Source organism: Emydura macquarii, unplaced genomic scaffold (genome assembly GCF_026122565.2).
Source record: "Emydura macquarii macquarii isolate MOO-44397 ecotype Brisbane River unplaced genomic scaffold, CSIRO-AGI_Emac_v2 contig_1230, whole genome shotgun sequence".
Classification (NCBI taxonomy): Eukaryota; Metazoa; Chordata; order Testudines; family Chelidae; genus Emydura; species Emydura macquarii.
Window position 1 is genome coordinate 5,755,665 of NW_027131367.1, and position 13,386 is coordinate 5,769,050.

Consider the following 13,386-nt stretch of genomic DNA (forward strand, 5'->3'; position numbering starts at 1 on the left):
TGTAAAGCCGGGGGACACATGACCGCCCCACATGTCACCCACTTCCAGCCCCATCTCTGGGCTACGGCAGCCAATCCCACTGGCTCCTGTAGGGCAGAGGCCACAGCAGTGGAGAGCACGTGCCTTTGGGCCTGGCTGGGGCTAGCCCCAGCCTGGGGAATCACAGCAGCAGTGTCTTCCCAGAGCTCGCAACACCTCGGCAGGGGAGGCGTGGGGCACGGGCAATGCCCCTACCTCTGGCTGAGCAGAGCCCAGGGAACCTGCTCCCCGCACCTTCCACAGCGACCCCCCACCCTCTCCCTCCCTCTCCCAGCAGGATGAGCAGAAATCTGGGGTAGGAGGGCACTTGACCCCGCATGCGCCCCCTACGTGTCACTTATGGCCACTTGTCTCACCCTTGATCTCCAGTGAAAGGATGTTTCTGGGTTTCTTCTGTTAAATCTGTCCTGGATTAGCTCCTGGTGTCACCTCTGCTTGGATGCTTCTTGTTTATCCCTCTATAGATGTTGCTTGCTCTTTTGACCCGGGTGTCCCATATATATTCCCATGCACCACCAGCCATGCCCTATGGCCATCTCAAGAAAGATCAATCAGTGTTTTACCTTTTCCCACCAACTGGAAGAATTATTCATTAGCAGCAGATTTTTTTTTCATGTGACTAAGATGGTTTTGGAAAAGCAGACACAAATGCATTGTTGGTTTTTATTTGTAACAGCCAGGCATGCAAGATGTCCTAGAATATGGACTAGACCGAGTGATCGATCCCAATGAAAATAAGGTAAACTAGGTAAGGTTGCTTGCTTTCAAACTTACTGCCTATACACTACAAAGACATAGACAGCGGGTAGATCTACACTATAATCAGAGGGTATATCGATGTGCTGGTATGAGAGGTGTGGACTGCACCCCTGCAGTATGTGTAGACGTACTTGAACTAGTTTTGCTCTAGGTAGCTCAGATTACAACAGCAGTCAGTGCTATTGATCTGAGAATGTAAAGCAGTGGTCCCAAAACATTTTTTGTGGCGCTCGCCCTTACCTCTGTCCGTGCCTCTCCTGGGAGCCGGGGCTGAGGCGGGGCCAGGGCTGTGGCTGGGAGTGAGACAGCAATCAGAGCCACGGCTGGGCTGGGGCCAGAAGTGGAACCGCAGCCAGAGGTGGAGCTGTGACTCGGGGTGGAGGCCGGAGCACAGTGGGGCTGGGTGGGTGGCGCTCCCTCCCTGCCCTCCATGGAGGCTGGCCTGGGCCCCGCTGCACCCCCTGAATGTTCCTCTGTGCTGCTCTAGGGGGGCATGTCCCACAGTTTGGGGACCTCTGATGTAAAGGATGTAAGGGACTAGCTCCTGCTTAGACTTGTCCATAGGACTCCGCCGATGCTGTGCTAGCTAGAACCATCCTTATCTTTCCTACATGGCTCTGAGGAGGTGAACGGTGGAGACCCTGAGTCCCTTATTTCAAGTGGTCCCATATTTACATGCCTAGGGCCCCAGCTGACAGCACCTTTGGCTGTGGTTGGTGCGTGAAGTCAGAGCGTTTCTCCTTAATCAAAGGCAATGGCTGCTTTGATGCAGCTCACTGTATCTCCAGCAAACTTTTCATTTCCGTAAGGGCCCTTACCCATCTCAGCTGTCAGAGGCAGATAATTGTTTTGGCCAAGTGGGTTCTGTTGCTATGGAGACCGAAAAGCAGAGTAAAACGCTACGGTTTAGTATTCTCTCTCTTGCCCTAAGTGGGAGCTACTGAAATGTCTTTTAAAAGGAGATAAAAACATGAGTGGCTGTTGGAGCAGAGGATCCAGACAGAGACTGAAAAGAGGAATAAGGTAGATTGTCCCCGCAAGACCGTTGCTGGCATGGAAAGAGATCGTTAGGTTTGCAAACATTTCAAAAGCTGTTAACCATCTGATGGCTGTTCAGAGGCTTATGTGAAATGAGTTAATAGTTCTCAGTTCAGTTCCCAGTGGATGAAAGCCCTCACAAGAAATGAAACAATTCGCTCGCACAGTCGACACCCTTGTTGGCATCCCAACGAGAGAACCCATGGAGTGAAGGCCTGATCCAAAGCCCACTGAAATCAATGGGAGGGTTTCCATTGGTTTCAATAGGCTTTGATCAGGCCCTGAATGGGCCGGGTGAACTTTAATATCCTCTCAGCTTTCTGAGCTCGAAACTGAAGTTGGCAGGGTGGAGGGAAGCGTGCACTTCTATTGCCCCTGGTGTGCCTGCTCTGTAGATAAAGGAGGATTGCAGGTTTCTGGGTTGTCGGGGGGCCCTTTTCAACCAACAATCACACATACACAATGCAGCTAAAATTGAAACCCCAAACCAATGTTCCCACGCTCTGTACTGCAAAATCTGTGCATTCTCAGGAAGGATTTTAAACTTTAATTTAGGGACAGAAAATAAGCCTCAGGCTCAGTAATCACACGCAATGGCAAAGAAATCCAAAATTCACCCTGAGAACGTCCTGGCCACCAGCAACAAGTAATGAACACTAACACAAGAAGCCAGGGGACTCTGCGTCTCACTGTTCACATTAGGGGCTGAGTTCTCCATTCTTTACTTCATGCCATTGTAACACTATTGAGTTCCGTGGAGTCACTCCCGATTTACACTAGTGGGAGATCAGAATCAGACCCTTAACCAGCCTAGCTGAGAGACTGCCTCTCTCCCTGGGATACACTACCACAGCTGCAATTAGTGGAGGCACTGCTGTGAGATCCCCCTAGATATAATACGGAGGGGGCGGCCAGCAGAGCGTTTTCAATAAGGGCTCTGGGCTGCCCTCCCACATCCAGTCCAGATTTGTTGGCTTCTAGGACACCTTACAGCGTGTGTTTATTTCCCCTGGCCTTTGGAGAGAGGTAGGGGGATTGTGGTACAGACCAATGTCTGGGGGTGAGATAGTGTTTGAATACTCATTGTATTGCTTTTTGCTTTTTATAATTTTTATGTAATTAGCAGGCTGCTCAGAGCCTGTCTGTGGGGCGCTTTTTATTTATTCTAAATCTAAAGAACAGATATATATAAATAAATGAAAATGAGTACGATTTGATAGGTTGCTGTAGGTAACTGAGAGCAGCACAAAGAAAGGAGAGAGCGAAAAGATAAGAGAGGAGAAAGAAAAAAGGGCAGGAGAGAGAGAATGGGAAAGAGAACAGTGGAACAGCTGAGGAGTGGGTGTCTGGGGAAGGGATATCTTTGAAATGTTGGGAGATTTTGCTAAAAAGCAAAAGTTTTCAATTTTTCACATTCTTGGTTTTTCAACGAAGACCCAAATTTTTTAGTGCCAATGAATGAATGAAGATTGAATGAAGATTTCCTTTAGTTAAAAATCCATTTTCCATCGATGCAATGTGGATGAAACACTTTTGAGCAGTTCTAGCAGTTTGGGGCTCTAAGCTGTGCGCCCAGGGGGTCATCTCTGGAAGTTAATTGTCTCCCTGCAACGTGGATAGGGCGCTTCCTGTTTCTATTTTTACATTTCAGAGTTTGATCGGAAATGCACCAGAAAAATTTGCAGAAACGCAAGAGTTTTCCCGCATCTGACTAGCAGCTCTTCTTGCATCTCTTGAAAAATGCTGAACTTTCTGGATCTGCTAGACTGGTGGCTTTCCCAGACTCCTGAGGCTCAGCCTGCAAAGAGCTGAGCAGAAGGATGGTACTTTTAGACCTCTCATCAGGCACTGAGCTCTTCGGGGTATCTTGCCCTGATGGCCAAATCCTGCTCCTGCTGAAGTCGATGAGAGTTTTACTAATGTTTTCGATGGGACTGGGATCTAGTTATAATACAGGAAGAACAATGGGGACAGGAGAAATGTGCACTAATCCAACTGCAGTTTGCTGTATTCGTGACTCTGCTTGGGGCCAGCCTATTGCATCTTAGTCTGCTAATTAGTTTTCCTTTATCTCACTATCTGAAGAGAAAATATTCCCATTGATAGTTAATTTCAGACAGCAAAACGATTTCTTTGAATTTGATTTTGGAATGAGCAATATCACAGTGCTTGCTTCTTGCCTGGGATAGTTAGTTATACAAGCTGCTCACTCTCTAATTGTTTGTTAGGGTCTTTCTGGAATAAATAGCAGCTGAGTAAAACACGGCACTTCTCCTCAGGTGTCTTTTAGTGCTGACCAGTGGGGTTGCGGTTGGATGAAGTGCAATGAGATGCATATTTTCAACAGTAAGGATAGTCATCCATTGGAACAACTTACCAAGGCATGTGATACATTCTTCATTGCTTTAATTCTTTTAAAATACAGGAAGTCTCCCTAAAAGAGGGGCTGCAGTTCAGCCACCAGTTACAGGGTTTGATGCAGGGATTAGAAGGTAAAAATTCTAAGGCCTGTGTTATGCAGCGTGTCAGACTAGACCATAATGGTCTTAAAATCTGTGAATATCAGTAGATCTTACTGATAAATCTGTACATTTCAGGGATAGTTGCTAATTGAAATGATAGCTGTTATCACTACAATTAATATAACTACTTCTGCAGCTTCTATTGCACCTTTCACCAGTGTCACGGGGGTGGGACACTAAAGCAAATAAACAAGATACAGAAACTGGAACATCCAGCAAATTAAAGTTAAAAATAATTGAAGAAGGGCAATATTTTTCAGTTTAGGTTAAGACAGCCAATAAAGTCAGCAGTAAAGTTAGTGGGAGGGATTTGCACCAAGCAGGGACAAGAAGAGCAACTACTTCATATTTAGAAGCAGTGAAAGGCAGAACTACAGGCAATAAATGCAAAGGCCACTATTAGAGAGTGCCAGGAGCATACCATAGGCATGAAGTGAGTTAGATAACCATGAAAGAGGCTGCTGGTAGGAAGGATTCAAAACCTGATTTGTAGCATGTGGTGACCAATGCATTTTTTGAAGAGATGCATTTTCCAAAAGGCCTTATCTGAGACTTCAAATTTTCCCCGATCGGTTTGGGCTTGCTTCTCTGAGCGCGCGCGCGCGCGTGTGTGTGTGTGACATCCCACCCTTGCAGACCGAACTGGCACCTCTGTGCACAAAAACGAACCAGTTTGCCAGCACAAGTGCCATTTTCGAGTGCAAGTTCATAGCTTTGAGCACAGACGGATGTGCCCCAGGTGTGGGCTTTGTGGAAAGGTGACTCTGAGGAAGTAACCTGCCCACAGCAACACTTTCACCTTCAGTCCAGGCTTGCACTTCTCTAGTGTTTTCAGCCTTGTAATTGTGCTTATCTGCAGCCTGCTGCCCAGTAGGACCAGCCTGTTCAGTTTGAATGCATCAGCCCCTTGTGTAGGAGATTGGCCCCTAAATCCTGAAACCAGTTATAGCTGAGATTCAGTTTTGTTGGCAACTGGTTTGAGGACAGAGGAGAAATCTGGGCATGATTCCACAGTTACTCAGCTCCAGGATCTGCACCTTACAGCGTGGGTCCCTAAGTCCCTTTGAGAGCAGTTTCATGCCTACGCCTTCCTGGTAGTTATTGCTTGAGTTGAGCATCGTCAGGGTTTGGGTCTGTCTGAAAACAGAGGCCAGGTCCCCATAGCAACTTGCCCTGAGGCCACAGTCCCAAAGCCCCAGATCCAAACTGTGCAGTCCACCTTTTCCAGTGCGTGGGAGAGCGGCTCCACTTCACAGTCTCCCCGTTGGTTCTTGCTCAGGTCCAACTCTGCGAACGGTGAACGGTTCTGGCTGAGAAGGGAAGTGAGATCTGGGCAGCAGCAGGCAGTGTGACCACAGTGATTCAAGCCCAGGATGGGCACCTGGCAGCTGGCATTTTTCATGACCAGATACCCCAGGTTTTTCCCGTCTCCCCACTCTCTGTTCAGCTCCCAGCAGAGAGGAGAGTGGCTGGCAGTGCTCGGCAATGAGCTGTGTTCGGTTTAGGAGATGGATCTCAATGCACCGGCGCAGGGTGGGCACTATGTTGCCCAATCTGTGCCTCTCTAAGGGCTGGTTCTTAATTTCAAACTCTCCTGGCGTGCATGAAGAAGCCTGTGTAAACTGTCTGTTTCCAGACCCTGTAAACACCAGCTCACGCTATCACAAGCAGAAATACAATTATAGTAATCCCACAGTCTTGGAAATAATCACCTGTCATTTCTCTCAGGGCTTCTGCTTTGCTGCTACCAGTGGGGCTTTGTACATCAAAGGCACTTCAGTGCACTACATAAGAGCAGCATTTTCTCGCTCCAAGACTCCTTCTGCCCCTCTTCCTCCCATGGCAGTGTTCCCTGGCACTTTAGTCAGCCCCAGAGATGTGGGGAAGGCAAATGCTAGTGAAAACAGTCTGCTCTGTGATTGGCCACCGCACAGTGAGGGACACATCTCTTAGCCACTCAGGAACGAGTCAGTGGAGCTTAGCTGTTGATTGACATATTTAGGTCAGCCCTAGCGTTGCAGAAAATGCGCAAACGTGAAATCTAGAGACACTTGCTACCCCCGTCCCCGCCAGGTTTCAGGTTATGTTGCAGACTTGAAACTCAGGGCCATTGTCACTGAAGGGATCTGAGCATGCCTAGGCCATGTTCTAAATGTGCTTAGGTGTGGGCGTGAGCTTTAAGAGTTATCAGAATCGCGATTCACTCACAGCTCTGCATGGTTTTGATATGAAACTTGAAGATTTTGGCTTTGCTCCACCTGATCTTGACATTCAGAGTGAAATCCAGGGGGCTGTGGCCAGGTAGGAACGCGTCTGAGTTTGGAAATGGGGAGCTGGCTTTGTCTGAGCATCCACATATCCTCAGAAAGGGACTCAACAATTAAACGAACGGAAAACATTTTCTGCTCTTCCTGTCCCACCCTTGTTGAGGATGTACCGTTGGCTGCAAAAGGCCTGTGACCCTGTGTGAGGTCAGTTTTGTGGAGGCCCAGACGGACATCAGTAACCCCCACGGCGCATTTCAGGGAGCGGATGAGGTGCTTTTCGTTTCTATCTGGACATTTGTCTTTGCGGAGACGTTGGGGATTGGGTCTCTCAAGTTCTCTTCCAAGGTGACAGCGACAGAGCACAGCAGAAAGGACCCAGCTTGTGCTGGGAAGGAGGTCTGGTCGGGCAAGACCTGCTTATGTTCTGTTTGACACTTGGAATTGATCTACCTGCAGCACGTGAACAGCACCCAAGGGGCATTTTGCCCCAGTATGGCATGTATATTCACCAGCACACAAGGGGTAAATCCTCTGCTGCTACGGAAAGGTGCAAGCTTGTGTTCAGAGCCAAGGCAGAGTATTGTGCCAGGAACACCTCACTTCATCCCACCAGGTGTGCACCAGACAAAGGATTCTTGATTAAGAGACGCTTTGGTAGACCTCATTTTTTCCTCTTTCAGTTGTTGTGCATTTGTACGATGTGCTAAGCCACAGCTGTGCATGCTGCTTGAATGCCGCTGTAAACCTCACAACGGAGGACGTTTCGTAGAGCATGTGACAGTCAGTTGAGACTGGCTGGAGCCTTTCACTAATTGGCATTTTGGTTTAAGCCTAGAGGGACCATAAGCTTCTCTGCTGGATAATTGTGATAATTCACTGGTTGAAGGGTATTACGCAATTAATCTGTTTTACAGTCATTAAGGGAAATAGTAAATGGCTCTTGTCTGCTGACTGATATTCCCGTGTAAATCCGAGCTCAGGACTCCTCTTTGTTGGAGATGGTGCCCGGCCGGTCGGGCGGGTGAGTCTGAGTTGGAATGGAGCCAGTACATGTAGAGGGTTGGGAATAAGTGGTGGGATATTCAGTGGAACTCTGAATTCAACCTAAAGGCTTGTCTGGGTGGCGAGTTAGTATGCGGCCAGCCGGGGTGTGAATCTATGATGCTGTGCCTGCTGCACAGTGGTTGGCCACGGGAACTCCACTCCCGCTCCCGACAAGTTCCCTCGTGCACTCCGTCGTACCCCTGTTCTAAAGAGCAGGATGTCAGAGCACCCTGGGAAACTTTCAGAGTGCATCAGGAGGATCCATATGGCCAGCCAGTGCATGGTAGGTTCAGACCCCAGCTTGCCGCGCACTAAATTGCTGTGTAGACAAGCCCCAGGGGGTAGAAGGGCACCAGGATGCACAAAGCATGCACAGTCGCTGGGATGGGGCGTATGGCGGAGACAGAAGTGGTGACAGTAGAGATGAGGGGAGCTGAGGGGAGCTGTGAAGGGCAAGGTAGCTGGGATTCCTTCTTCTGTTGTCTCGCAATGTGTAGTGTGGATTTAACGATGGTAAAAGGCTGCCAGACTGCGAGCTGTGGAGACTGCAGTCCTCTCCCTATCCACATAACGGGTGCAGGACAGACCGTGGCAGTGCAGGTTTCCCCTCCCTGCTCCAGCAATGCTCTAGCATTAATTCCAGTAGTGAGTGGGGAGACCAGTCTCAATGGCTCCTTGGTTCTTCAACCTGACTCCTGAAACTCCCAGCAAGGGGGCGAATTCTGGTGACCGGTGACGTGGAGGGCGGCTTGTCTGCTGGGAGCTGGACTGAGAATCAGCCATTCACTTCAACAAAGCTGGGGGGAGCGGTTGTGGATTTGGGATATATATTTGGAGCCCAACTCCAGGAGAAAGCCAAGTGACCAAGAAGGAAATGAACTTATTCTTTAAAAACTGTGCAGCATCCATTCCTAACAGCTTCTCGTCTTTGGGAGGATCCAGTTGTTTCAGAATCTGTGTGTTTGAATCACAGCTCCCACCTCCAGCTCTAGCTTTGTGTGAATTTAGTGCGCGGGAAAGCCAGGGGTGACTGTAGCAGGCAAGAGACAGGCATGATGGGCGTTATCCTGCAAACCCAGCAAAACTCCCCTGAGCCTGTGGGAGGGGAGGGGGAATCGTGTGGCCCGTATTATGCTCCTCTTCAATTCAGCCTGGATTCGGTGTGCTCCGCTGGATCAGTGATTCTCAACCTTTACTATGCCACAACCCCCCCTTTGGGGCCGCCGGTGGCGCTCCCTATCTAGTTTGGGCCCTCTGCCTATCTAGCTGCCCCCCTCCCCCAGTTTAGCAATGTGGGAGGAGCAGAGGCCACGGCCCCTGCCCCTTGTTCATGACCCCCACATTGGGCATGGAGTAGATGGCTGCACTTTGACCTCCCCTCTCCAGGGCTCACTGGATCAACCTCTTCATTGCAGGTGACACGTTACCTCTTGCCGCAGTCCCTTCCTTTCCAAATTAAAGTCGCTCCTTCTGCCTCAAAAACAGACCAATCTGTCTTTTCAAAGGCTGGCTGTCTGAGAGCCTGACGCCGTGTCCCTGGCGCACACAAGCTCCCACTCAAGTCAATACAATGGGCATTCAGGGCGGGCAGGATCCATCCCTAAATGAAAACTGAACACCCAAGAACGTTTTCCAAATGAACACTGCCAGGTGCTCAGATAGGATGTTAGTAATATTACAACATGGGCGTGTTAGAGAAGAGCTTTGATGTTTTTCTGAAGACCAACAACGTCAGTTTCATTCATGGCTTTATTGATCTAAATAACATTTTAATTTACTCTCCCCCCCCTTTTTTTTTCTCTTTTCTACCAGTTATTTGTCTCTCCTGCGTCTGGTATGGCTGCCTGCCTGCCTCTGAAGCCCTTGATCTTTTGCGCTGTAGAAGATCTGCATTAGTGCCCCCACGGTTGGTCCCACTGGCTGAGTGGCACCAGGGACTAAAACAACGTTGGGAGAATTCCCCTACATTCTCAGTAGAGATGCAGCTGCCAAGATCAAGGCTGAGGTTCACTGGCGAAGCTGTGGGGTGGTAGCTTGTTCTGGTTATGTTGTCCATCCTGTATTAGCTCTGTGGACAAAGAACTTGGGTCTCTAGGGCTGCCAAGCTAGCACTTTTTGCAAGCGCTAGCCTCCCACAAAGCAATCCATGTCACTGATTCTCCCACCGTGTTAATTAGATGAGATAATTCGGGCAAGCAGCTCCAAAGATCACACATGGCCGCTTAGCTGCATGACTTTAATGGGAGACACCGGGCTAAAAAGCCTGTGCCAGGATTTAGAGGCTTGCCTGGAAGATCCCTGACTTTACCTACCTTTCCTCCTCTCTCCTCCAGTTTATTCAAGACAAAGTAACTCTGCTGTGCTTCAAAGGAAGCTGCGTGAATAAACACCCTGCAGTTAATTTCTTGCCTTCAATTGCTCGTTCGTTTGTGGCTGACATATAACATAGTCTGAGCTATTCAAATCACAATTTAAGCACCCTTTGCACAGCAGATATTGTTTGAGGCTTTTTAATTGTGGTGTTTATATTTTGCAATGTGTTGGTTCCTGTCTCCTTTAATACTGAATGATCGAATCTGTGTCTGCTAAATGAATCTATTTTAGCTCCATTAGAATAACCCTGTGTAATTGAATGCACATAGGCTGTGATGGAGTAGGCGGCACTATACAGTACTTAATAGAGCTACATATGGTATGTAGATGCACTTAGCATTGATGATACCCTGATTAGATGAGCTGCTTGGATGGGAACCTGTATTTGTTTTTAATTGTAATGAGTGTTAAATAGGAGAAAGGTGCCCAATAGGGAATCCTGTAACTGCTTTCTTCTTTTAAGGGGTAGTTTTGAGCACCCACACAACTTTAATGATTTTGCTTCTATGTTTTACAGAAAAAAACCATTGATGTTTATAGAAGAGAGGTAACTTGACCTTCACTTCCTTGCAAATATTAGGGTGTTCGTCATTTATTGTTGTTGGAATTTGTGCTCAAAGACAGGTGCTTCTCATACACACAGATCAACATGGTTCCTGCCTCCAAAAGCTTTCCGTCTAATGCATTTGCAGGAAATGTCCCCCCCTTGTATTGCCATCATTGCTATCGATGCTGGGAGAGCTCTGAATAGGACTAGACAATGTGGTGGTAAAAACGCTCCCACCACTGCTAAATGCTGATGGTGCTGCAACAGTGGTAGAGCCACGCTATGAAATATCCCCAAAGTTGCCAGCATAAAGACAACCAAGTAGCAATGGTAATTGCACACCTAAATCCTCCAGAGCGTCTGTAGGTCAGCAGACTCACTGTGCAGACCGGAGTGCCATTATAGCTATCATTCCATGATTATAGAGCGTGGGGAACGCAGCTAATTACTTGCATGTTGTAGAACGTTCTCTAGACATTTGAAAAACCCTAATGCAAATAACCGTGGCAATAAAATAATTCAATGATTCTGGGATTCCATGGGCACCCACTGATTAGGAGTGATGCAGGAACTATTGTAGCTGTCTTGCAGAAGGGATGGAGTAATGACCAGCTTTCACCCAAATGACACCAATTCTGCTAACCATGAAACATATCTGTGCCTTCTTAGATCATGTACTATCAGCAAGTCATCATGAAGTCCACGGTGAAATCTTCCGTGTCCCTTGGAGGGTAAGTTCTGATTTCCTTATGCCCATAAATTAATTAGTCTTAAATGCTCTTCTGTTAATGAGATGATGAAGCTGTTTATTCTGACAGCTAGTGGCTCATTAGGGCAATCCATAGCCTGGCCCCACACAGTGTTCTTTAGACCCAGTGTGTCAAGGCTGTGTAGTAACTGGATTGGGAACTGGTGGTAAAACCAAGGGCACCATAAAGCAGAGAAGTCTCTGAGTCCCATTCCTGGCATGAAAGCTCAATTCTGCAATGGGAGCTTTGCCATAAATGAGGACCTAGCTAGAGTCTGATGGGCAAAAGCATTACATTCCTTTGGCTTTTGCCAGGAAGATGATGATGCCCAGCCTCAGACATAGCTCACTTTTTTTGTCAGAGGTTTGCATGTGCTGGGCAATTTACATTTGAGCCCAGTCCAGGCACATCAAGCCCTCCCGGCTGTTTTGCATATAGTGCCACCCTCTCTTGTGATTTTACTGCAAGTCTCATGAAATTTGGTGTTTTGCCTTAAAGCCCCAACTCTTGGAGTCCTGTGATGACATCAGAGTATCCTAATTTTCATGAAAAAAGCCCAAGTTTCTATCTCTCATGGTTGCGGAGAAAAACTTGAGAATGCAACCCAAAGAGCTTCAAAACCCAGAAGGCAACCCGCCCCCCCCCCTCGGCCCACAAATGTGTTACATTTAAACATTCATGATTTCAAACCAGTCTTATGATGGGGGCAGGGACTCATCACTCCGAATTCTGAGTGCTTGGGACTGGCAATGCTGGGACAGGAGGAGGTGCGGGCATGGGTCATAGATTCATACATTTTAAGGAGAGAAGAGGCCATTTATGCTCATCTCGTCTGATCTCCTGCCTAACGCATGCCAGAGAACCCTGGAACCTCACCGCAGGTGCAAGGGGACAGGGAGGTGTAATAGTGGGGTGGTATTTGGAATCGCACCCAGACAAGTCCTGCCTTCTCCTCTCGGGGTGCAGAGAGCATTCAGCCCTGCTGCACAGGGAGAGGATTGGGGGAGGCTGTACACCTCTTACCCAGCACTGTGTGGCTATGGAGGGAGGGCAGGGAAGGACAGCAGGGTCTCCCTGCCCTATCCCCATGACCCTAACACATGGAGCGCACCACTCCTATCAGTAGGCTGAAGCAGCCTCCATGTAGTGGCTGTTCTGCCACTCCATGCCATCTAGGGAGGATTCCTTCCCCTGCCTTTCGCTCCCAGCCCACCTGCTACTGAGCCAGGAGAGGATTTCCCCAGGCACGATTGAAATGGTCACATTCTTGAAGGAGCATGGGAGGAAAGACTGAGAGGAAGGCAGTGTGGTTTAGTGGTTATAGCGGGGAAAGGCTATCAGGAGTTGTGTTCTGTGCCTGCCTCTGCTTCTGACTTACCTCTGTGGCCTTGGGCAGGTCACATAAGCCTCTCTGTGCCTCAGTTTCCCAGTCTGTGAACTGGAGCTGAGGGCACTTGCCTATTTCCCAGGGATGCTATGATGCTTAATTAGCTAATGTTTGCTGATGAAACACTTCAGACAAAAGTGACTAGCCCTGTCTCTATATTGGGTCAAACCCAGTCCCTAGAACTAAACTTCCCTTAGCTCTGAGGAACTTTGGACCTTGAGCCAACTCCGAGATCCGCCCTGACTCGAATCATTATTAGTTAGGGCAGGATCAGTCTCTAGACCGTGTGCACGCATCAGAGTGCTTTATTGAGCCAGGAGGAGCTGAAAAGGCAAGATCATTAGAGGGACAGTGCAGTGTAACCTGAGCTGATGCATTTAGATGTGCAGCTCGATTAGAATATATGGATTGGACTGAATTATGCAAGCGCTGAATGCCTTGGCATTTCCACTGAGAAGATAGTATCAAGTGTATTGGTGTCAAACCCACAGAATGCTTTGTGCAGCAGCCTCACATGGTTACAGGGTCCTGCCAAGATATCTGTTAGCATCACAGCTTTGGACACATTGAGCAGTTTAGCCTGGGATGAATTTTAAACGCAGAAATCCGATTAATTTTTCAAAAGTGAAGAAGGGAAAAAAAAAACATTCACAGGGTCGTT

General features: G+C 48.2%; 1 protein-coding gene across 1 annotated transcript in view; it reads left to right on the forward strand.

Annotated features, from left to right (window-relative positions):
* The window catches only part of RGS9 (regulator of G protein signaling 9), a 64,002-nt gene that overhangs the window by 29,156 nt on the left and 21,460 nt on the right, over window positions 1-13,386 (forward strand). Inside the window, exons 9-11 of the mRNA XM_067547806.1 lie at window positions 716-778; window positions 10,560-10,589; window positions 11,259-11,320. Of these exons, the coding sequence (XP_067403907.1) occupies window positions 716-778; window positions 10,560-10,589; window positions 11,259-11,320 (155 nt within the window). The remainder of the gene's footprint in view (window positions 1-715; window positions 779-10,559; window positions 10,590-11,258; window positions 11,321-13,386) is intronic.